Raw genomic sequence first — 25,944 nt, 5'->3', positions numbered from 1 at the left:
CGTCTAACTGTGAAATAAAGTCTGAGTTCTTCTGAACCAGTCAATCTCTGTACCATTTCCAAAAGAACCTTTACAGGTGTTGATCCTAATGATCTTCCCACCTATCAAAGACACTAAAGGACTCCCCTTCTCATCCTCCTGTTTCGGTTTCCCTGGCTTCTTCCACCTGACAGCTGAACCTCTGCTCCATTCTCAAGAACCAACTCAAAATGTCTTTAGAATCAAGGCAGCCTTCATCCCCTCCCAGGGTCAATTCCTGTAGAGCCCCTAAATCACATCCAGAGACAGGGTCTGGCCTTTGTATTTCTTCCTTGTAAGCCACTTCTTGCAGCTGAAGGAATATGTCATTTAATTAGGTGGCCTCATCCCACTCTCATTCAGGCCGAGTACGGACTGGTTTACATTTTAAACAGCAGTATCCAAATGTTTTGTAAAATGCAATAAATTACCACATCTTCAATTCCACCGCTTTTTCTCACTCTTTATAAATATTCCATTCCAACAGCTGCTGCCGATGCAAATGACACCAGATTAGCTGCTCCACGGTTGCCTTCCATGTTATTTGTGCCTCATTTTTAATTGGTTAAAAGAAGCACTCAGCAATTCTGAATCTTAATCAAGCAAGCCAAATGAAAAAAGTTCAGATTAAATAAACATCTGTGCCCTTAAAGAACTTGCAGTTTTGTGAAGTTTCAGAGAAGTAAAAGCCACACTATTAATCATTTTTAAGACTGCTGAGAAAAAGCTTAGGGAAGCCATCTACACAAATTTCACTGAATTGGCTGCTAATCGAACACTGAATTGTTCCTCTAGCAGTAAACAAGGAGATGATTGCAACCCAAATCTGCCGCCACTACAGAAGTTGGAATCCCAGTGGCAGCTCCCACTACTCTTTTTGTCGGCCTGAAACTCGCCTGCCTCTCACCATCCTCAGCCATCTGGCTGTACCTTCTCAGCAAGTCAAGCTACATGACATGATCCATCATTTAAAATTCAAAGTCAAAAGGTATGCTGTTGGTTTTTTTTCCTGATTTCGGAAATCTGCAGTATATTAAGTGTGTTTATTTAATCACATACAGTAACTGGCTTTATATTGGAATCATGAGAGAATGCAAATTGAACTCTTCTGATAATTTCAAAAGTAGGTTATTTTATGCTGCAGTCTTTTGCTAGCTCAGACACACACATGCCTCCCAGGACAGTCAGCAACAGACCGAAATCCTGCAGAATACAGAAAAATAACACTTGGCTTGACTTGAAGAAACAAACAACTGTTAAGACAGAGACATGCAGCACATTAAAATGACAAGAACAGGACCCTTTAGTACAGCACAAATAAGGGGGCAGCTTTCTCGCTTGTTACCAAGCTCATGTGATTGAACAAAAAAAAAAAAAAAGTCCAAAGGATGGATCGCTTAATGAATTCCAACAAGCCTGCACTATGAAGTTAAACTACTGTGAGTGAGCAGCAGTATGTGTTTTAGCCCTCACTTTTACAAATATAGTCGACTTATGCCTCCATTTGGGACTGGACCGTCGAGAGACACTTTAATGTCACGCGAGACAAGGCTTTTAAATGATCAACGCGCAGCACAACAAGCAGAACATGCAGCTCAGCAGCAGCATCAGAAAGACAGCAGCTGATCAGACCACATCTCCTTAGCGTGTGTTCAGCCTGCGTTCAGCCTTTCACACCCCTTCATCCCATCCCACACCTTCTTCTTTGGCCATGTGGATCCTGGTGTCAGTCTACAGTATGCTTTCTTCTGCTGCCGGTGCAGAATGGCACAAGCTGATCTTCGGGTCTTGGCAACTGCACACTAGGGCCATGGAAGGCAGCGTTGTACTGCCAGTGGGTCCTTGGCCGCAATTGACAGTTCATGAGTGGGTTGCGGTGGGCCACCTAAGTCAGTGTTTCTCCACTACAGACTGTGCAGTTTACAAAGGACATTTTACTGACTGTCACTTGAAGGGTATGTCTTCCGCCCTAAGGAACATTCACTACTTCGGGTTGGGATTTCATTTTTAAAATTCTTCCTGTGTCTTAGCCAACATACAGTGATGGATCAAGTCTCTGTACAGCTTGAATTAATACTGTAAACTAATTTAAAATTTAGCAAACTTGGAAGGTAAGCAACTTCAGAATTATTAGAACTAAACGAAAACTAAGTTGGCAAGAAAAGCAACATGATCAATATGCCAGTGAGTTTAAACGAGAAGGTGAAATGATTCAGTATAAGCTGGCAGAGTTCAAGACCAAGCAACAGCCATCATGAAACATCTTGAATGCAATAAAATGCTTGATAGCACAATACAAATGAGAACCAGAGCGGGGTGCAAACAACTCAACCAGAAAAGGGAACACAAGAACAGAACAGTCTGTGGTAACAATGAAGAGAAACCCCACCTTATTTTTTAGGCCTGTAACCTTTGTACTTTAATTATTTGTAGCCGTGTCTTTGGTAACTGCTTTGCTAAATACTGAGTGCACTGTCTAGCAACTCTTACAGTCCGCCTGCACTTTAGTACTTCAGTTTGTTGTTTTATATTCCTAAGCGATGCCAGGTCATGGCATTTCAGCACCTCTCTGTTATTTAGGAATTTTGATTTATCTTGATTGCAGATCAAGTCAAGTTTATCACCCTGCATATGTAGTACAATGAAATTTATATTGTCACACACACACGAGTAGGGGGTAGCCTCAAGGCTTTTATATTAATTGTAACACTAACCAGTTACCAGTTATACATTTTCTCTTACGTACAGACTGGAGGATTCGAGAGTCCAAGACAACTGAAGACACACCCACTATTTTAACAAGCTCCTCCCCTTCTGGGGTAGAACACATATAAAAGTTACCACTACCTCAAGAAGGCAGTCTGATATGTGGACTTGCACCTGGAAAGACAAACTCGATTTGGCTTGCAGTTTTTTTATTTGCACAATTTATTTTTACAATACACAGGGATTGCCTGCTGATGTCTCATCTCTTTTTTCATCTGTGTTGTGCCTTATATTATTATATATATATATATATATATATATATATATATATATATATATATATATATATATATATATACACACACACACACATATATATATATATATATATATCTACAAATATACTGTATTGATCTGTATCCATCTACTGTATATCTATATCTATGTACCTATTTAGACATATGCATGCTATGTATACATTCTATTTATTTTTTGTCTGCTACTCCGAGGAAACATGCAAGTATGAATTTCAATGTACTGTGTACAATAAATTTGACTTGCTGCTTCGCAGTACATTTTTGGGCCAAAGTTAAGAGAACAAAACAATGGTGTCAGGCTCATTTACTCCTGTTCAGAGTTGCAGGTGACTGGAGCCTATCCCAGCATGCATTAAGCTCTAGGGCTAGTGCATTGTAAGGCGCACTCCTGCACACATTCACACTCACTCACTCACACTGGCCAATTTAGGGTCACTACTCCATCTGACCTGCACGACTTTTAGGAAAACCCACACACAGGCAGAGAACATGCATACTCCATGAAGTCAGAAATTGGGCTGGGGATACAAACGTAAAATATTGAGGTTGCAGTGCTGCCCTCTAGTAAAATGTGCTATAGAAATAAAGGTGACTAATTTTAAAAAAGGAAAACGGTTAGGGCAACAAATTATATTCTTTGAACATTTTAGGAATTAGGAAACCCATTTTGTCAGGTTAGAACATTTTTTTGCCCTTTGAATTTTTATATCTTGAAGCCTTCATCTCTTATTTCTTTGTTTGAGAAATAGTTCAGATTATTTCTTTTTATTGTACATTTTAAATGCTTTGCCATTTTAAAAGCCACTATGAGCTAATAAGGTTACCAGAGACCTCCTTTCTGACTCACATCACAAACACTCGCTGCAGCACTGGAGCCTCATTGTCCAAGATACGGATCTGATCAGTGAACGAGTCGGACTCGATATTTTTGAAATTCTGGTATTAACTTCAAGTCATTTTGTCTCATTTACATTCTTGTTTTAGTCTTCTGGCTCTGGTAAAACAAAAGAATTTCAGTGAATGAGTCTTTCCAATTCTTGCATGACTACAATTACAGTTAAACTCCCTGGCTTGAAAACAATTCACAGCCCTTACAAAAGTCTTCATTCTGTTACTGATTCTATTTTCAGTCCTTAGGAAAGTCTCCTTTTTGCTTTTGATTTTATTTTCTAAAGAAATGCGCATCTCCTGTGGAGCAGTCAGGCTGCTTTGTGTTTCTGTAACTAGTAGAAGTCTTTTCTCTTTATTCAAAGAAGTGCTGCTTTCACTATGATTAAGCTTCAATCCATACAGATACGCTTTTTAATATTTTTTGATAAGGCTGTGATTATCAGATGGTTGAAGCTGGAGGATTTCATACTGCAAACAGTTTTGCTTCCTAACCAATAAGGAAGGAGAATGGCTAATAGTGTTATGCAATCTGTAAATTGGTCACACGCAGCATCTATTCCATGTTTCAATATTTCTACTCCAAAATCCGATTGCATCCTAAAAATAACTGGATGCATATATTTAACTGATCTTCTATCACTTCTGGGTCAGATCAAAAGTCCTTTTCTTCACCTCAGAAGTACGTCACTACTGCCGTCACTCTGCCTATGACGCATTTCCGGGTTATAGGGCACATATGACTCTTTGCTCCTCCATGCAGCTCCCTCTTGTGGCCCCTGTGGTATCCAGCAGGGCTGTAGATGAAAACTCCATTGTCCAGGATTCCCTGCTGGTCTACGGGGCACCTCCATACGGCAGGGAGGGCTCCATCTGGTGGCCTGGGGGTATTGGCCGGGATGACAAGCCGGCCATAGACCACACAACGTAGCCTACTATACATTCAAGATTTTGGTTCTGTCCACATATTAGGAATAAAATCAATTTTATCTGCAAAACGTTTTTCAGATAATGAAATGGTTTTGTGTCAAGCAACCCATAGGAATGAAAATTAAAAAAGATATCTCTTGAATATTTTTTTGGTTGCTTCTAGAAAACAATAAGAACCAAAAGAAATAAAATGGAGACATGTTCTTTTGTCTCCTGCTTCTCAGATGTTTTCTCCTGAGAAACAAATACCCCAGTATTCTCACAAGAGTCTCCTTTTGAGTCTCAACAGAGATCCCAGCCTAGTCACACAATGGGCACAGAGTTTCTAAATAGTGTTGACTTTTTTTTCAGTTTGAAAGTATTTGCATTGTGTCCTCCTGGTGAAATGTATGGACAGTTCTTTGTGGTAATAAAGCACTTTACTATGATTACACAAATGTAGTCCTCGCTTCTGAATAACACCATTAGTTACTCTAATTTACACTGCTGTGCTCCAATTAGATCATACAACATTCTGGAAGAAAAGTGTGGGATTGTGGTTAAGACTTTGGACTTTAACATCTGTGAAGGAATGTGAAAGTTGATTCTTAAATGGAACGTGAATGAGAATCTCTGTGAAGTCTCATGAGCCATCAAAGATCAGCCAACCTTTAAGCTGGGAATGGCTCTACAAAGAACCACACAACCCAGCAAGGTGCCATTTTTGATCTGTTACTTTTAGGAGTGGAGCTGTGGTGCTTAAGTGGGGGCTTCTCATGCTCTCCTGCTTTCATGTAAGTTTTCTTCCTAAGTCCAAGGTCTTGCTGTTTGGTTAGTTGATGATTGTGTGACAGGGTATTTCTGCTACCCATTTCTGCTTGCCACACACCCAGGGATGAAGTGGGTTCATCTCTCAGTCTCTTGATTATCCATGCCATCATTTTCTTCATAAAGGTTGTGGAGACGTGTAGCCTAATACAGCATAAGACACTTACTTAGCATGGGATACAGGACCAGAGCAGAGTAAAATACAACTGGTAACGCAACAGTGAGTGTGTGCTTCTTTTTTTCCTTTTCTAAATATTACAAGTGTTATTATGAAGCAAATTCATAAAACACAGATTAGTCTGTAACCGCCGAGGCCAACGTCACACCAACAACCTAGCAATACATTCCTAGGCTTTGTTTACCATCAGAAGTCAGGACTGTCGCAAACCGTTCGAGTTGATTGCATTCTACAGTTTGCTTAATGAGAAGATCCTCTAATTAAAATCCATGACAACCGCAGTCCTGGCTGTCTTAATGATGGAGCTGGGCAGTGACATGCAAGGCAATTATCCCAAGCCTTCTATCTCAATTTTAACTGGATCATTAGGATCCTTTAATCCTGTTAAGCAGGAAGTCAATGCCTATTTCTACTGTATAGGTTAGGAGCACAGTAATGAACAAAAGAAAAAGAATAAAATCACATGGGGTGTGAGAGAAAACTCTTATATCTAAAACAATTCCATGCAGACTTCACAAAGACGGTGTATGGGCAAGGAATCAAACCAAAATGGCAGGGACTGTGAGGCAGCAGCCACTTTATTAGCCTTCATCCAGAGTGTGACCATGGCTCTGATTTTACAGAGGAAAGAAAAAAACAAAACAAAAAAGAACAATTGTGAGACAGAAAGAGAAATCTTGGATGCATGGCCGGACATCCCACCTCGGTGCACCTACAGAAAGAAAGATTATAAACTTCAGACTTGAGGCCGAGGAGAAGAAAGTGGAATTCCATATATCTTCTAATTTCAGTTGTACAGAAAAGAAGAAAGAAGAGCATGGAATATAAAATTTGAGCATCAGCGACTGGAATATTTCAAGCCTTAATTAGAGAAAAGCCAAGCAAAATGACACCTTTTATTGGCTAACTAAAAAGATTACAATATGCAAGCTTTCGAGGCAACTCAGGCCCATTCTTCAGGCAAGATGTAATCAAGAAGGGGCATTAGTTGCTTCAGAAGACTGTATACTGTAATCTTCTCAGTTAGCCAATAAAAGATGTCATGTTGCTTGGCTTTTCTCTACATTCATAATGGCTAACACGGTACAACAACCTAGTACTAAAGCCTTAATTATAAATTCTAATCATAACAACCACTATCTACAATGCTGCCCAGATTTGTCAAGTTTTATTTTCAAATCTCAGCTTCTTGTCTTGTTAAGAGCATGTTTCGTTTTAGTAAGCCTGCTGGTTAGGCTTCATCTTAACTCATGCTGCTGTTGGCTTTAATTTTTTACTACATGCTGCTAGGATTTAGTTCATTTGGCTATACTTATATATATATATAATAGTTATATAAGTAACTTGTACAGCAAGTGGGCTATCTCCCTGGCTGTCTTTGGTGAGTCAGGTGCACGGGTGACAGTTGTAGTGAGATGCAATATGGTTTGTACCTCCTGTCATCGTAAGTGTCTGTCCTCCCAGGCAAACGTTACTGTAGGTGCATCAGCTACATAAATGTGTTCAGCACCGCGATCAGCTGGGGACCGATCAGCTGATGGCAGTACCTCACTTTCGTTTTCAATATACATCTCCAGGTCACTTGCATCAAAATTGGAGTCCGACAAGTCAGAATCGGATTCAGTGATAATACGCAAAAAGTCATCCATGGATTATTTTGCTTTAAGTATTCACTTTGGTATCTCTCCATGTGCCATTTTAGAAGCTGTTTGGTCTTCGCTACTCAGGCACGTGCAGGGAATCGAGGTCAAATCAACAATGCTAACTTTCCTTCTAGCAAAAGAGTATCGAAAAGCGCTGTAACAAGAAGATAACTGATCTCTATCGATTGCTAACGAGACTGAGGCTTTCAAAATAATAATAATAACATAAATGATAAAATAATTGTTGGTGTTACTTTATATTATATATATATGTGTATGGTATATAATGTGTATTCTTACATTTGTCAACCTGTGATCCTCAGCTTCCCTTCCCTCAAGTGGATTTTACAGTCATTACATATTGTATTGCACGAAAGATGGCTTGTGTTTCTTGGGATCAAATTATCTTTCTCTGATTTCATGTGGAAAATATTTGTTTCTTTCCTGATTTATTCTTAGTTCTAGTTTTCATTAATTCTAATTCTCTAAATATCTTTCTAGAGTAGAAAATGATTTTTTCATCTTTAGTAGATCCTTCATGGCTACCTTCTCATTTGCAAGCTAATCCAGACAAATGCTGAACAGCAGCACATAGTCTTGAAGCTCAACAGGCAGATGTCCATGAAACCTCAAGGTAGGCATGGTTGTTTCAGATTGATGGCTTTACATAACATACTATTCTTTAAATCACTTAATAAAATTCAGGGTGGTGAAGGCTGCAGTCCATCGCACAAACCACTCATATACAAATAAACAAAAGAAGAATTTGGAGCTGCCAGTTATCCTAATCAGTATGTCTTTGGGAGTTCAGGATGTGGGAAGCAAACCAGAGTACCTGGAGGAAACCCACATAGACATGAGGAGGACCAGCAGTCTCCGAATATACAATGGCCAAGCATGGGATTCAAGCCCAGAATGCTAGCACTGTAAAGCAGGCCTTAACCACAGCATTTCCATGACAGTACTTTATTTTAACTTCCTTTACATGACTTTTAAAAATAGATTTTAAAATACAGACTTGCATTGAGTTAATGGTTCAAAGAGCTGTTAATGATTTAGTGCTATTACTTTGCTACATTTGAAGACATGGCTATTTTCCAGGTCATCACTTGCAAATTTACAGAAACAGTTCCCTTGTGAAACTGAAGTGTTTACTCTTATTTATAGAAGTGCACTTTTACAAAATTTGCTTTCACAGTTGGATACTACTCACTGACTTTTTGTAACCACCATTTTTTAAGTTGGTATGCTGCCCCCTCACAGTAGGTATTGGAGTGGAAGTGTTTATTACTGGATGCCCTTCCTTGATGTGAACCTTCTTTACTCATGTTTTATAGATGTAACAGTGGCAGTGACCTTATTCCAAGCCCAGGTCTCAGAGTGAACAGTTTGCAACCTGGATGTCTAAATATCAAATACAAGAATTAGGCTAGAGATGGCAAAATCAATTATTAAAAAAAAAAAAACAGCACACTACAGCATGAAGTTTGGCTTGACCATTTATTTTGTTGTAATAAGACATCTCAGTGGCTGCTGTGAGTGCTAATGCCCTTAGAAGAGAAATGTGAAATGCTAAAAGCAGCCTTGATTTAACTGCATACACTTAACTTGAGTAACAGATAGCTACAAGTGAAAAGCTACAAAATACTATCCTCACTTAGAATGGCAATCTAAATAATGCATAATGCTGGTCCATCTACCAACTACAGGAACATTCAATACAACACAATATGTAGATGGAGACATTCTGACTTGGAGTAAAATGAGAGCCTGCAGTAAATAATTTATCAGCAGTTCTCCATACACCATGGAAAATATTACAAAGCTGATCGTCATCAGCACATCTCCATTTAATTGAGCATGTCTGTGTGTTGAGAACGTACCTGTCAGCGGTTGGTTAGCAGTCCACTAGATGGACATAAAATATGCAGAAAGAGTGAATGTTCATTGCAGACCTAATGTTTATTTTTTGATTAATATGTAATAAAAGGTTATGTGGGTTACAGGTAGGCTGGTGATGGAACATTCTGGGTTCAAATCTCAAATCAGGTCACTGTCTGTGTGAAGTTTGCATGTTCTCCCTGTGCCTACATCAGGTACTTAATTTTTCCTCCTGTATCCCCAAAGGCATGATGGTTAGGCTGACTGGTGACACTAAACTGAATGGACTTGTGCTGTCCAGGGCTGTTTCCTGCCTTGTGCCCAGTGCTGATTGGATATACCAGGATATATCAGGACCCTAAACTAACAAAGAAGGTTATGTTGAGTTATATTACACTATACCTAAATTTGTAGATGCAACTACAGCTAGAAATGAGAGTTCGGACAAATAAGAGACAGTTAATACTGATACATCTTTGGGTGTTAGGAGCTTTTTAGAAGGTCTGAAGTAAAAATCCAGGGACATTATTTATATACTGCAAACTGCACTGTATGTATAATCACACAAATTATATTCCCATTGTATTTATTTGTCATAATGTGTTACCTATAATATAACCAATCTATATTGAAAAAAATAAGGGTAATTATATTTAAATTTATACCGCATACAGTATCTGTGAACACACAGTTCTCTTACTGAGACTGCAGAGCCCTGCAGCCACCACAACATATGTGACTTGATATAACAGGATTAAGGCGCTAACCCGAACTACTACAAAATGAACTGCGAACATTCGTGCAACCACACAGCGCAGCATGTTGGAGCCGGCCAAACAATCTCCTCCTAACAGTGAAGAACCTGGGGAGATGGCCATCTGCTCGCTAAAACTGGCACTGCAGCCCTGGGTGACAGAAGATGACGGACCGATTGTGATAAATTGCTTCACACATCCAGCAAACTTGCTCTACAGTATGACTAAGAAAGGGACTTCATTAAATCATCTCGCTTTTTAAACACAGCAGTTTTCTTTTAATTGTGCAATTCAGTGAATAAAAGCAGACACATTAGCTAACTGAAGACTTGATACAAAAATATAGGCCCCTCAGAGATGATTGTGTCAGGCTGATAGGCCATTTCAGATGCCGCCTGTGATGAAGTGATCTCCTGTCCAGGATTAGTTCATGCCTTTAGCATGACGCTGTGAGCCCCCTGTTATTCTGAACTGGATTAAGAGCATTTAAGAATGGTATGTTGGTTCCAGTACTTACTGTAGATGGGAGACCAACATGGAAAAGCTTGGGTTGCTGCTGAAAGAGGTGTTAGTGTGGCTAACAGGGGGCACTTACCCTGTGATTTGTGTGCAAGTCCCAATGCCCCAGTACGGTGACCAGAACCCTGTGTGGTAAAAATGGAGGCGTCATTCAGTGAAATGTAAACTGAGGTCCTACCTCTCTAAAGTAATAAAGATCCAAGGACATTTTTGGAAAAGAATAAGGTGTACCTAACTCTCTCTCTCTCTCTCTTTGTAAGTCTGGCCTAAAATGATCTGGGGACAAATTACGTCTGGGCCATTAAAACATGGAGGATCGCAGGAATCATGGGAAAGAGGGGTCCTTTCATCGGATTGGCTGGCCCAGCGCTGTTTCAGCTGTGGAATGGCCAGAAGGGGGAGGCAGCTTGATCTAGGTCTCCAGGACTCTAAACATATCCAAATCATATTATGTGATATCAACTACTGTTAAATTCTGCTATGTACTTCTAAAATGTTTATTTTTATACTGTATTAAGGATTTGTTCAGTTCTGTGTATTGTATTGTATTGACCCTCTTCTTTTTGACACCCACTGCACGCCCAACCTACCTGGAAAGGGGTCTCTCTTTGAACTGCCTTTCCCAAAGTTTCTTCCATTTTTTCCATACAAGGTTTTTTTTGGGGAGTTTTTCCTTGTCTTCTTAGAGATTCAAGGCTGGGCGGCTGTCAAGAGACAGGGTCTGTTAAAGCCCATTGCGGCACTTCTTGTGTGATTTTGGGCTATACAAAAATAAATTGTATTGAATTGTATTGTATAACAGGACAAAGCCCGATGGGTCTGCCACCTGAAAATTCCAATATGAAATAAATTGGAAAGCATTCCTTATTTTACATCCAGAGTCTAGCAATGCCAGTCTCTGTCTAAACTGTCTGATTCCCAATGGTCTTTTTGGTCACATATTTTTATATAACACACAAACCGAAGAGAGTCACAAAAATATTTTTTAGCGGCAGTGACCTAAATTTAGACCGACAGATAGATAGATATAGATAAAACATGATTTGTTCCAATGAGCTTCAACAGGCTTCCGGATGGTTCTAGGAAATATTTGTTCCCTGCCCGCTACAATGGAGAATATTGCTACATTCAAATTAAGAAAAAATTAATGTTAACAATTGGTTTTAAAGTAAAACTCTCCCAGGGTACACCACCTGATAAAGCCCTACAGCCCCAACCCTTCCCTGACATACTGCAGAAGAAGCATTTTTGGTATCTCAACCATCCAACCCAGCGCCATCTATGCTTCTAGTCTCCAGTAAGCTGTACAGTGCAGACACCCCATTGCTTAACCCCCCCATTAGTCAGTCAGCTTGAGGGTTTACTGCGCACTATGCAGTGAAAAGAACATGAATGCCAAATGTCTATGAAAAAACAAAATGAAGCAAATATTACATCTACTAGGATGCATATAATGGGAACGGAGTGTGACCATTTCTTTAAAGGACTGCTGTTCTGTTTTCCATTTTAGTTGGAACAATTTTACAGGAAATTGGAGTTCTTATCTGTAAATACAAAAATAGGTAGCACTGCCCACAAGAACAGAATTTTATAGATTTGTGTAACCTTTAGTGAGAAACACATCAAATGCTGTCACATCAGGATGATTCAAGCATGTGCTGCCTTTTTATAAGAAAAATCTCATCCTGTTCATAAGCACATGCGCCGTATTTGATTCAGAACAGACGCTGTGTCATGACTAGCACTTTTTATAGATAGATAGATACTTTATTAATTAAACACACAATTCATCCCACAGTTCATATTCTGTACGGTAGTTCATAAGCAGAACAAATAAGCTGCTTCTCACACATTACAGCACTATTAACAATAACTGGTATAGAGGATTCCTCGATTTCCTGCTGTGGCACTTGGAGACACTGCTCTGCTTCTATGCAGATTTCCAGGCTAAGGGAAAAGCAACAAAGTACATGGGACCTTGAAATTCACAGATGGTAGGACTTTGACTTCTTATTAAATTGCACAGCACAAATGTATACAGTAGTATGCGCCCAGGAGAGGATCAATCTGACTTTGTGTTACAGCTGACCGTGGGCCTCCCCTGAGATTTACTTTCCTCAGGGATGCTGCTGTCCAGATTTCTTTGTTCATATCCTGCATTGTTAAAGGATAAGTTAGGTATTTTTCAAGTTATTTCTTCACAATTAAGGTATATATTAATTTACCACATGAAATTGTGTTCTAAACTGAAGCATACTTTATAAAATTTCAACAATATCTAGGGTGGTCTGGCACATTAAAATAAAGGTGAAGGGTACCAAGGTCTAACATGAACAGAAAAGCGTTAAAGCTTACTGAATGCATCAATTTGTCAAGCAAAAAATTTGATTGAATACTGATCAGTCTCTTGAGGTTACACACATATAGCAAAATGGAGTATCCATGTTGTTTTGGGAAGGTGAGGTGAGGTTGGGAACGTACATGGATAGTGCATTGCTGCACCCACCACACAACGAATAACCTGGATTGGCACCCAAGTGCAGTGTACAAAAACAAAGAGCAGAACGTTGTTGTGAGATTTAGCCATTTTAAAAGAAGGCTGGCTGTGCACTTCGCTTCACTATGCATCTTCCTCTACAGGAACTTTTCAACCCCAGGAGCATGGTTTTCTGTATCATATACTTTCACCCAGAAAAGTCATCTTCAAGTGCTGTTATTGTTATTATTGAGGGTTTTATGCCCAGATGTGATTTTCTATTTCTGTTTTGTAAACAACTAGACAATAATCTCTGAAAAAAGTGACTCTTATGATTGCTCACAAACTTTCACTAATTCATTATTTGCAAAGATATTGCCTGCTGCTGTCCGGTATCATCATGTACACTTGTGTTTTAGTGGTTGAGTGAGAGAAAGATTGAGTATGCATGTAACGTGCAATCAATCAGCAAGAACTGAACAGATGTTACAGGCGCACATTTAATCAGGTTTAAGTTAAGTAAATTTAGTATAGATGTTTTAACATGGGCAGAGTGGTAGTGCAGAGCTGTCATTCCTGTCTCACATACTATGGAGTCTTAATTGTCCTCCCCTTTTTTTATGGACTGATTGGTATCAGTGAATTTACTCACTCAGAAACACTGTCCTCAGTTATTACCATATTCTCAGCAAGGCTGGCTTACATGCCCAATAAATAACACACAAAATGTAAATCAACACTGGTATGCATTGCTTAAAGTCCATGACACATTCTATGAAACAAAACTTTAAGCAATTTGGATGTTGTATAAACACTGAGATAGATAGATAGATAGATAGATAGATAGATAGATAGATAGATAGATAGATAGATAGATATGCATCCGTAAAGTATTCACAGAGCATCACTTTTTCCACATTTTGTTATTTTATTCCAAAATGGATTAAATTCATTTTTTTTCCTCAGAATTCTACACACAACACCCTATAATGACAACGTGAAAAAAGTTTACTTGAGGTTTTTGCAAATGTATTAATAATAAAAAAAAAAAATCAGAAATCACATGTACATAAGTATTCACAGCCTTTGCCATGAAGCTCCAAATTGAGCTCAGGTGCATCCTGTTTCCCCTGATCATCCTTGAGATGTTTTTGTAGCTGAAGTGGAGTCCACCTGTGTTTTCTCCTATCTGTCCCGACTTGTTATGCTGGAAACTTCAAGTTTGTAATGGCACTATCAATGTGGGAACAACAACTCTGTTGGATTGCTTATTTTAAAATGTGACTAATGTGCAAAAAGTCTTCTGCTCAGAGTGCCTGCGGATGATTCATGACAAACACATCTATGCCAACTTGAAATATTGAACATTATGAAACATGTAGGCGGCACGGTGGCGCAGCTGCCTCGCAGTTAGGAGACCCGGGTTCGCTCCTCGTGTCCTCCGGTTTCCTCCCACAGTCCAAACACATACAAGTTAGGTGCATTGGCGATTCTAAATTGTGCCTAGTGTGTGCTTGGTGTATGCCCTGTGGTGGGCTGGCGCCCTGCCTGGGGTTTGTTTTCTGCCTTGCGCCCTGTGTTGGCTGGGATTGGCTCCAGCAGACCCCCGTGACCCTGTAGTTAGGATATAGCAGGTTGGATAATGGATGGATGGATGAAACATGTAATCAAACTTAAAACTCTTTCAGCCCAAGCATGTTAATGTTCTATTTAATGTTCCTAAAAATAGTATTCATCATTTTCATGATGACATCAAAAAGTAAAGCATTGGTTGATGTGTTGCCATAAAAGAAGTAGTGCAATCAAATGTGTAGAGGACTGGTAGTTAGGTATGATTTAAAGATCAATTCGGAGGTTATTTGGGAATCACGTACTTTATGTAAAGATTAAGCAATCAAAGATAGTCTTCCATTATATAAAGAAAATGAATGTGTCTTATTAGTGTAGGCCCTGAAGTCCTTTCACAATGAAGTGCCATTACTTAATTCCTTAACTGCCTGTTTCATCCAAATGGCCTGAGGCCACAATATACCGTTAAATGCCTTCAGTTTAGAAAATGTACAAGCAAGCCAAAACTCTTTCATTTTTCTTTTTCTGACTCACCATATTGACTGCATCTTGGTCGAAAGGATTCCATTCAATGTTCTCCGGGAAGTGAGCCAAGACTTTGGATTTAAATGTTCTTCGCAGAGGGCTCTGATCAAAGTTTTCCCCTAAAACAAAAGACAAACTGTTGAAACACACTGATCATTTCTGTTGCTTTTTTGTATTAACTTTTTACACTCAGCAGAATTGCTATTTGGTCCAATTTGTTACTCAGTCAGATGTCAATCCCTGCCTTCAATTAAGGACCTTGCTTAATAAATCACAGACTTATCCAATTTCTTGGTTTATGATGTTAGCTTTAAGTAAACAAGTAAAACTTTCACAATTATCAAACCTGCTGAATCCCACTGAAGCCTGAGAGGATCAACAACTATTGTCGTAACATCAGGAGCAAGACAGAAACCAACCCTGGATGGGCACCAGTTCATCATAGGACACTCAAGCTGGGACAAGGACAAGTTAGAGCCGCTAATTAACATGTTATCGATGTGTGGATGAAAAACTGGAGTGTCCAGTGAAAAACATACACAGAGATAGGAACAACATACAAATGGCACACAGGCGGACAGTGACAAGGCTGAGGTGTCACGTGAAGATGTTAGAATCTATATATATATCTATATATATCTATATATATATATATACCCAAATATTCCAATATATATATATATATATATATATATATATATATATATATATATATATATATAAAATCGGTGCATAAAACTACACCAAGTTGCCCCACCATGGAGCCATATCTTACAATATATATAAAATCGACCAAGTTGCCCCCACCATGGAGAACGCACAACGGAGCCCCGCCTGCCAACTCTAACCCTCGTCCCGCGCCCACCCTCGCTCTTGAGTTATGCGCACTGCAACACCTCACCAAACACATCCCAAGTAGCTTTGGTCTCTGCTACAGTCCACATGCACCTCTGAGCCACATTGGCTTTTCATTGTTCTTCTCGGTTCGGGCTGCTTTGCTTTGCTAACAGGTCTCTGTCATTGCTGTCGTCTTTGTTTGTCCCCACAAGCTTCTGTTCTCCCTGTTGTTTCTGTGCCCCTTCTTTTTTTCCTTTGTTAGACCGACACCGAACGCGGAGTGATGGCCGCCGCCCTATCGCGATGCTGAATAGGGGATTGCTGAACTGTGTCTTTCAGGAAGTGTTCACCCATCAATGAATGTGGCGTATGCTATGCCGCGGGTCAACTAGTTTCATATAATAAACATGATTCTCCTGTTTCTTCTGACTTTTTTCCTCTCATATTCATCCTAAATTGTTTTTAAATCAGGCACTTTATGTTGAAAAAGCACAAACAAATGACACCACATTAGCTGCTTATCAGAAAGTAACATTCAGTGTTGTTTACGTACACACACAAAGCAGGGATAACATGAGTAACCCAGTTAAGGCAGAAACATGATTTCTTAAAAATGTACAGTACATGGTTTTACATGGGTAAGTACACATCAGGAGTTTTCCCTTTCCCAGATGCTCCAAAATTAAACTATAATAATAATAGTTCATTACATTTATATAGCGCTTTTCAAAGTACTCACAACGCTTTATATAGTGTGTGGAGAATTCCTCCAACCACCACTAATAGACTCTGTAGTTAGGATATAGCGGAATGGATAATGGATGGATGAGTTTCTGAGAATAATCAGGTTATCAAGGCACATGTAGCACATGTTTTGCACATGTAATAAAAAAGAAAATTCTTTAATAACATCTAAAGTAATTTGATATAAATCAAGATTTATGCAAACAGAGAATGGGTAAAATTTTAGATTTTAACCCACAAGGTGTCACCTCTTATTTGCATATATTCACCTGAGTAAAACATCATACCATGCTGTACCAGTATGTCAAGTAATGTAATTTTAATTTGTATGTAGTTGTGATTGGAAACATTAGCTATAAAATATTAATAACATAAAATCCAGTTTGGTCATTGTCTTATGGAGTTTGCATATTGAAGATTTTTCCAGTTCCTACTGGCATCCAAATGTTGTGCAGATTCGGTTGACTGGGAACTCCAAATTGGTTTTACACGGAGAGACAGTGGGTGAGTGAAATTGATCCAAAAGGGACTGGTATGTAATCCTCATGCATTTGACTTTGCAGCCAGTTCTGCCAGGATAAGATTTGGCACTCTGCAACCCCATAATGAAAAGTATTTTGACTTCTGTAATAATGGCATTTATGACAGTAGCATATTATAATATGGCAGGCAGCAGTCATGTAAAACCTTTTTGGAAATATAAGTGCTGTACTGGAGCCATTGATAGGTGGTAACAAATGTACTCCACCTCTTAGAAAGCTAGTAGGTCTGCAGACAAACTAGGGCTGCAACGATTAGTCGACGTAAACGACGACGTTGACTACAAAAAATCGTCGGCACAAAGAGCCACATTGGCTTTTGTAACTGCAATGCACTACATGAACGTCTGGGGGCATTATCGTTTGTTATTGTGTGTTATTGTATGTCAATGTCAGGTATGAAGGGGTGAGTGTGGCAGAGGCTGTAATGGTAAGGGTAAGGTGTTGTTACAATCACCAACTCAAAAGGACACTAGGTTGAGGTGAGCTCTACTTTAGCTCTGCTGGCTAAACAGGCTGTACTGTGCACTCTAGCACCTCTGAGTGAGGAGATCAAACCAAGAGGGTTGCAACCTGTGTGAAATCCTTAAGTTTTGAGATCCACTGACTAAGCTTTAGTAAAATTTTTTTAATATTTATAATGGTGACCTGGGTAAATGAACATGAGCAAGCCCATCAATGGACTGGCATTCCAGTTTGGCTTCATTTCTGCTTTATGTGAAATACTGTAAGTGTTGGTGTCTTCTGCGAGGTCACTATGGTCCTGAACAAGCAGTTAAGCTGATAGTCATAGGGAATGTCAGATTTTACAGCCGCAGTTGCTGATCTCGTTGCCGGACCATGTCAATTTAATTGATGGAAAATCAATACTAATGTCAAAATGCACATGTCAACAAGCACCAACCTTCTGGTGTCAGTTATGCTCACCTTTTCCCTGACAGCCATTATTGTGCTACATTGGAGCCTATACTGTATGAAGGGTTTACATGTACAGCAAGCTTCACAGCAATCTTGGCCTCCTTTTTTCCCCATTCTGTCATGTTACATAAAACGCTAGACATCAGACAGACAAGCTTCCCTTCTGTTTGTGAGGACCAAAACACCTGTGTTCCTTATTCCTCATCACTGCATTATATGCATTATACTTCTAGATGAGCATTCATTGCTTGTCAGCTCTCACTACAACTAAAGACTAAATCAAACTTGTTTCATTTGGTCAGAGTGAGTTGTTGGCTAGCTGCAGTGAGTTGCGGGACATGACATATTAGGCCACTGGCTTCACGGGGAGCACGGCGACTGCCTCCAACTTGTTAAGATTATGTCAATGAAGACCAAAACTCAAACTCCCTGGAAATGTTGTCAAATGTGCCACGGCCCTTAGCCAGAACAAATCTGATGATGGACTAACAAAAAAGACACAAATGGCAGAATTCCAGAATGCGGCTCCACAAATCACAAAAAAATAATAAAATTATTGAAAGTTTGTAAAACAATACTTATTCAACATTGTAGTATTATTTAAACTAAAATGAATTTAAGAATTGCAGCAGCTTCACTAAAATATATAAACTGTTTAATGTCACTACTGAATAAAGACTTTGGTTATTTGTGAGGTAGTTTTTAAATTCTGATCCCTTACTAAAAGAATATAAATGTTGATGGCTCATTGTGCAAATTAGCCATTGGCTGAGACACACCAGACAGACAAACACTCACAAAGCTAGACTCAATAAAAAAAAGAAAAAAAAAAAAAAAAAAAACAGCTCGCTTGTGTGCTGGCAAAGACCACCAGTGCCATTCCACAAATTGCTGACACTCTTTTGTGGAAATGTAATTGACAATCGGATATTGAAGCCATAGCAATAATCCCATCACGATGAAAGAAATTCAAGTGTAAAAGATTGAGTTATACAATAATGAATAGATAAAGGACTAGAAATAGAGACTGAATGAGGGGAAAGAAGGGAAAAATGCAAATTACTGTTGAGAAACAACTTCACCAACATGCAGGGAAATTCAGAAATGAACTGTAATTTTAGAATGACAAGAACAAGCCATCAGCCCAGTTCAGCTTGTCATTTTTCCTATGAATGTAACCATTATATTATTATTTAAGGGCCCTAAAGGTGCTTCTCTGACTATTCTACCTGGAGATTTGTTCCACATATCCATAGTGCAGAACAACTACCTCAAATATTTCCTGTAACGTTAACCTTTAACCAGTTTCCATCTGTGCTCCCCATCTTGTTTTATAATAACAGTTAAAATCCAGCTGTAAAGATGTTGACAGGAGACAGCAGCCCACAGGCCTGTTCACTACAGTAGTAGAAACCAGGCAGGGTTCAGACTACCAAATGATACAACAAAGCCAAAACACAACCCCAAAAACAAAGTCAGACAAATGCTGATGGAAGTCCTAACGCTAACTTGGACCTCTTAGCCTCCAACTATTCCAGAGAAACTGAATGGTATTTAGCAGAAAGGTTTTGGTCAAAACTAGAACATTGTGAGCTGGGCGGCAAAATCTTAAATAGGAAAAATGGAAATGGCATCATAGTTTCATGGCATTGCACATACCACTGACAATGGGCATAGTAATGGTAAACAGGACAGCTGCACCATTGACATCACCACTTAGAATGGTGTTGCTTGTGAACAAAAGTAAAAAAAGAATTAACCTCAAAAAATATAATAGTAACATGTGCCAAAATTGCACAAATGAGTCCTATGAATAAAACACACGGACATACAATGACAATAACTTAAAACCAGTAGTAGTGCTCCTTATATTACCTACAACTCCCAGCATCCCTGGTAGCATTAAACCATTGGGCAGCTTCAGAGGGTGAAGAGGTTACTGGGAAGAAGGATAATTAAGTAGTCTCTTTAAACAAGAGCCAAAAAGACGCAGGGGAGGTCATGATCATTTATGTTTAATCATTTCTACTCTTCTCACACCACCTCTGGAATACAATCTCCACTGAATCACAGTTTTATTCAGGATTTACATGTTAGTCCTGTGCCAGCTTGTTCGTGCAGTTTCATCTGGGTTGGTAAATGTCTCTGTCCAGGGAATGTTCAAAACTTTTACAACAGCTGGAACACGGTAGGATAAAACTTTCATAACATTCAGGAAACTGTACACCTGGCATCTCAATTCATTCTCACCATCATTCGCACCTGTTGTACTGGACTGCGTCATAAGTGTTGATTGTTCATCGTCTAGTACAGTGAAAGGCAACCTTTTTCGAGTTGCAGCGCACTAAGTCCAAAAATGTTCTTTCGCGGCGCACCTGAGGGATTTCCCCGTAAATAAAGTCTTGATGACACAATCTATGGACAATCGCCAATAAAAACAGTTAGTTTTACAAGTTTGAAAGACATTTTATGAATAAAGAAATCAAAGGATAAATCTTAAATTTAATTAATGTGAATGTTGAGATTGTTTTTCAGCACATAGATTGATGCGAGGTTCAATTTTCTAAAGACAGACGCGCATATCCTTGTCGATTATTTGAAGTCTCTCGCGTTTCTTAGACTTCATTTACGTAAGTGTTCCGTTATCTGTTTTTCCAACATAAAATATTATTTTTTTTAAACATTATCTTTTTAATCAACCAAAAGTTCAAACACACTAGCAACCTGAAATATTTTACAAAAGTTTTCGCGGCACCCCTAGAAAATTCCACAGCGCACTCGCACCAGTTGCCCGACAATGGTCTAGTATTTAGAGATTTGTTAGGTTTCATTTGTGCAGTGTTTGTAAATTATTATCACCGTCTGGGAATTGGGAAGGGCTTCTTACACATTGTTTGCTTAATGTTGTTTTTGTTGTCTCCTTTATTTGGATTCTTTAATATTCATTCACTGAGTCCCTTTATCGGTGTCTCTGTGTGTGTGTGCGTGCCAAGTCTCACTTGGTCAAGCCATTAATATGTAACTCTAGAATGTTCCAATAGTTTGTAGACGTCAGTTATATACTAAATGGGTCAAAACTACACCAACAGGTGCACAAACACTCCATGATCCGAAAGGCATAACAATAAGCATTTGCAGCTCCATCTCATACACGAGTCAAACAGAAACTTGGACTTGTCTTTCTCCCAGTGCTAGATAACTCAGCATTCAGTTTGTGATCTTAGTCATTTCTGTACACTGTGTAATCACAGTTCAGATAAACTTCTGTCCCTGCCCTGGTCTCGTACCTTTTTGAACTTTGCTTCTTCTAAACAGTGGGCAGTCCAGCTCATGTTAGCAGGATTTTGCTACTTTTATTCAGAAAAACAAAATAACATACAAAGGACAGAGTGTGAAGAAAGAGTAGTCTGGCTTTTATAGACTCAGCATATATTGTAGCTCAGAATCTGACAGTACTGCAACAATAGCAGGCTGTTTTGCTGACATTGCTGCTTCTGTATTACTTCTGAGCAAATAATACTTCTTGCAAAAAAAAAAAAAAAAGCCACACAACCACAAAAGAAAAGACATGTTGTATGTTACCATTGAATTGACCTCTGGACTCAATGCAATCAAATTTAGTTAGTGTAAAAAGAAGTGTGCATGAATCCATGGTCGATCAAAAAAAAAACAGAAATTAATCACCAAAGACATATCCACCAATCTCTTTGAAATGTGTGTGTTCAACTTACCAAGACGCACCCCAATTAGCATTCAGGATTTCTGAATTATGAACAACAGGGTCGCAAATCGATTCTTTAAAACATTACATTTTCAAATGCACTTCATCCAATTCTGGGTCTTGGAGGGCCACAGTCTATTGTGGTAGCAATGCATACAAGACAGGAATCAGCCCTGAACGGGCCACCAGTCCAATGCAGATCTCACTTATGCACAAAAAGCTAAAATAGACCGGTTACATTATGGGTGGCACATTATGATCAGTAAATACAATGCAAATGTATACAACTGATAGGCACTGTGTTGTAGTAGTTAAGGCTTTGGACGTCAAACCATGAGGTTGTGAGTTCAAATCCTGATACCCACACTGTGGGACCATGACACACTGGGGCTCTGACATAAATGTAGCACAAACCTTTGTGTTATGAAAGGAAAAATAGCTGGCTCAGACCTTGAACAGGTTAAAATAAAAAAAAAGTAAAAAAAAAAAATAAAAATCAGTGTATAACAGCCAAAAGCCTTCGACATTTTCTATCATTTTCTGTTACTGCCTTTCTGACAGCATATCATGATTATTATGTTCAGAATGTTGCATTTCTCTGAATAATGAGTATTTAACCTGAGGAGATATAGATGGTGTTGGTGAAGTGTCTGGGGACAGACAGAACATGATGCGCATATTAATTATGTACACCAGCTGGCTCAACCATGACGAAGCAATGACAATGGAAGGAAAACTCCCAGAAGGAGTGCCATCTGAGCATAGCTAAAGAACGGGATGGTAGGCAATGTGTGGAACCCTTTCAGGTCAAGTAGTTGAAACCCAAAAGAATATGCGTCTGCTGCAGAAACTAACACTAAACTCTCTATGATGCAGACAGTCTGCCTGTGTAGGGCCATCTGAGAAACAGACGCAGGAAAGCTGTACATCTGTCATTTGCATTAAATGTTGTTATCTGCCTTTTACTACTGTTTACGCCGCCAAACCATGGTAGCCTGACAAATCACCAAAGCCATGGATCAAATAACTGTCACTCCTGTTGGAAGTTGGCTAAAAGTGGATTTTTACAACACAACAGAGAAAAGCCAAGCAAAATGACACCTTTTATTGGCTAACTAAAAAGATTACAAAATGCAAGCTTTCGAGGCAACTCAGGCCTCTTCTTCAGGCAAGGTGTCATTTTGCTTGGCTTTTCTCTACATTCATAATGGCTAACATGGTACAACAACCTAGTACTACAACACAACAGAAAATATTTTGATTTACAGGACTACTAACATAAGAGTTTACAGTCTCTCTGCTGCTGTTTAGATAGGCTTTGGCTCACTTGTGGCTCGGATTAGGACACCTCAGTAACAAAAATTACATTAGAGATAACAGATCAACTGGCTTTGTGAGGATCTTGGCTTTGAATATCACATCTGGTCCTTTTCCAGGTGGAATCAGCACATTCTTATTATGTCTGTATGGGTTTTCTTTCAAAACACTTCAGTTTTTCTCACACATCCTCGGTGAATTCAAATGTGTGTGAGTGGGCACTGCAAAGGACTGGCACACTTCACCCTGTTCAGGGCCGCTGCCGGTCTAGGCTCCAGTGGCCCAGAATTGAATTATACAGTTTTAAAAATGTCACAATATATGATATAAATAATAATTACTGGTTTGGGTTATTGGTTATTGACATGACCGAATGTGCACCTGTCTAAACGATTTACTGTCTCCACATCCAGGGATGTCCCCTTCCTTAAAAGCAGTGCTGCTAGAACAGGTTTGGGCACCCAGTGAGCTTACAGCTATGATAATCAAGTTACCAAAATGGATGAACGGATGCAGTATTTTAACATAGGATAAGCAAATGAAAAGTACTTCTTTTCACCATACCAACCATCAGGTGGTGTGGTCTCGTGGCTAAGGCCTTGGACTTTAAAACCACACAAACACCAGTTTAACATACAGTGGAACCTTGGGTCACGAACGTCTCTGAACACGTACAAATCGGGTTACGACCAAAAAGATCGCCAAACTTTTGCACCTGTTCACGACCACACACTCCGGTGCCGAACAAGCCAGTTTCCATTCCAGTTTGTACACGCCGATGATTTCCGCACATGTTCAGTCTCTCCCTGTGCATTCACTGTGAACTCTTTCTGCTCTATTTCGTTTCCTTTCCGGTTCGTATGCATCGGTGATTTACACACATGTTCAGTCTCTCCCTGTACAGTACATTGTTCTCGGTCAAATGTGCAACGCACAGAGGGACTTTAACTCAAAACTGTAATATCCTCCCCATCCAGTTCCTCCTCACTTCCTTCATGCCAGAACTTGACTCATGCAATGTTACTTTTCTTGGTTGTTTATGGTTAGTTTTTGTATAAATTCCGGATTTTTCAAATGTTCATTTTTTTTCCTGTGCTTAAAACTCATTAAAAAAAGTGTTTACAGCGATCGGTTCATAAGGTGTGCTTGGTGTGTGGTTGTGTGTGTGTGTGTGTTTGTGTGTGTCCTGTGGTGGGTTGACGCCCTGCCCGGGATTGGTTCCTGCCTTGTGCCCTGTGCTGGCTGGGATTGACTCCAGCATAAATGCATTGTTACTGTATTGAAAAGAATGATCAATAACAGAGTTCTTATTCACCCATAATTTTCTAACAACAAAGAATCATAAGTGAAGTGAATGAGAATCATAATTCAGATGGTGTGCTTTAAACATCTAAACAAATAAGGCAGATGGCTTCATGCATGCACCTTAGCACTTCCATTAAGCTCTACTAAATTGATTAATTTGTGCTTGTGAATTGGTTCCCATGATTCATTAAAAAGAAAAAAAAATTTTGCAAATCACCCATCACTAATATGATTCTGGCAGCAGTAGGCTCAGGGCATTCTAGGGCACACTCACAGGATGAATAATACTAATAATAATACATTTTATTTATATAGCACCTTTCCCATGCTCAAGGCATTTCACAGAGTTTAAGATAGAACGGCAGGGTATACAGTATATACCATTGTACAAACCAGATAAATGAATAAAGAAGATTAATACAGTAAATTCAGAAACAAAGCCTAACAGACAACATAATTTATGGTCTAGCACACACACACAGAGGTTACATGAGCATCTTGACAGAGAGGTAAACTGAGAGAAGGGGAATAAAGTCAGGTAGAGCTAAAAGCCTTACTGAACAGATGAGTTTTGAGTTGTTTTTTAAAAGAATTCATGGAGTCAGCTGATCTGATTAATTTCGGTAGGTCATTCCTGAGTCTGGGAGCTATACAACTGAAGGCCCTGTCACCCATGGAGTGTAGATTAGTGTGGGGCACAAAAAGATTGCCAGAATCAGAGGTCCTTAGTGATCGGACATGCACAAAGTGATGGAGAAGGTCACTGATGTAGTTTGGTGCAAAGTCGTTTAAGGTTTTGTAGGTTATTAGTAGGATTTTGCCAGTGAAGGCAAAGCAGGATGAGTATGATGTGCTCACTGTTGCTGGTTCAAGTAAGGACTCTTGCAGCCAAGTTTTGAATAAGCTGGAGCTGTGATATAAGATTAGAAGGGGCACCTGCCAGTAGAGAATTACAATAATCGATGCAGGATGTGATAAAAGCATGGACAAGTTTCTTAGTGTTAGAAAAGGAGAGGAAGGAGCGAACACATGATATACTACGGGTTGAAAATAAGAAAGTTTCTTAATGTGGTTTATGTGGGTGGAGTAAGAAAGGGAGGAAACAAAAATGACACCAAGATTCTTTGCAGTAAAGGCAGTTTCTTTGTGTAAACGCTACACATGAAATGCGTGTATTCCAAATAACGATATAATATTTCCACTCTAAAACTCCACTTCACTCCCAGATAATCAATCAAGGCATGAGCTGGTAGAAGTTTGTGCACGTTCTAAGTCGGTGAGGGGATGGAAGCAGCGTGTCTTTATTAGCACATTCAGATGACAAAAGACGTTGGCGGAAAGGTGCGAACGG

At 39.3% G+C, this 25,944-nt stretch overlaps 1 protein-coding gene across 5 annotated transcripts in view; it reads right to left on the bottom strand.

Moving 5' to 3' along the window:
* dennd5b (DENN/MADD domain containing 5B) overlaps positions 1-25,944 on the bottom strand; it is a 308,333-nt gene that overhangs the window by 135,092 nt on the left and 147,297 nt on the right. For all 5 annotated transcript variants that reach the window (XM_039761841.1, XM_039761842.1, XM_039761843.1 and 2 more), the window contains one exon: positions 15,222-15,331. In XM_039761841.1, the coding sequence (XP_039617775.1) occupies positions 15,222-15,331 (110 nt within the window). The remainder of the gene's footprint in view (positions 1-15,221; positions 15,332-25,944) is intronic.

The sequence above is a fragment of the Polypterus senegalus genome, chromosome 8, assembly GCF_016835505.1.
Source record: "Polypterus senegalus isolate Bchr_013 chromosome 8, ASM1683550v1, whole genome shotgun sequence".
NCBI classification, from domain to species: domain Eukaryota; kingdom Metazoa; phylum Chordata; class Cladistia; order Polypteriformes; family Polypteridae; genus Polypterus; species Polypterus senegalus.
Note: the sequence above shows the minus strand (reverse complement) of the source record. Positions and strands in the feature narration are given on the sequence as shown.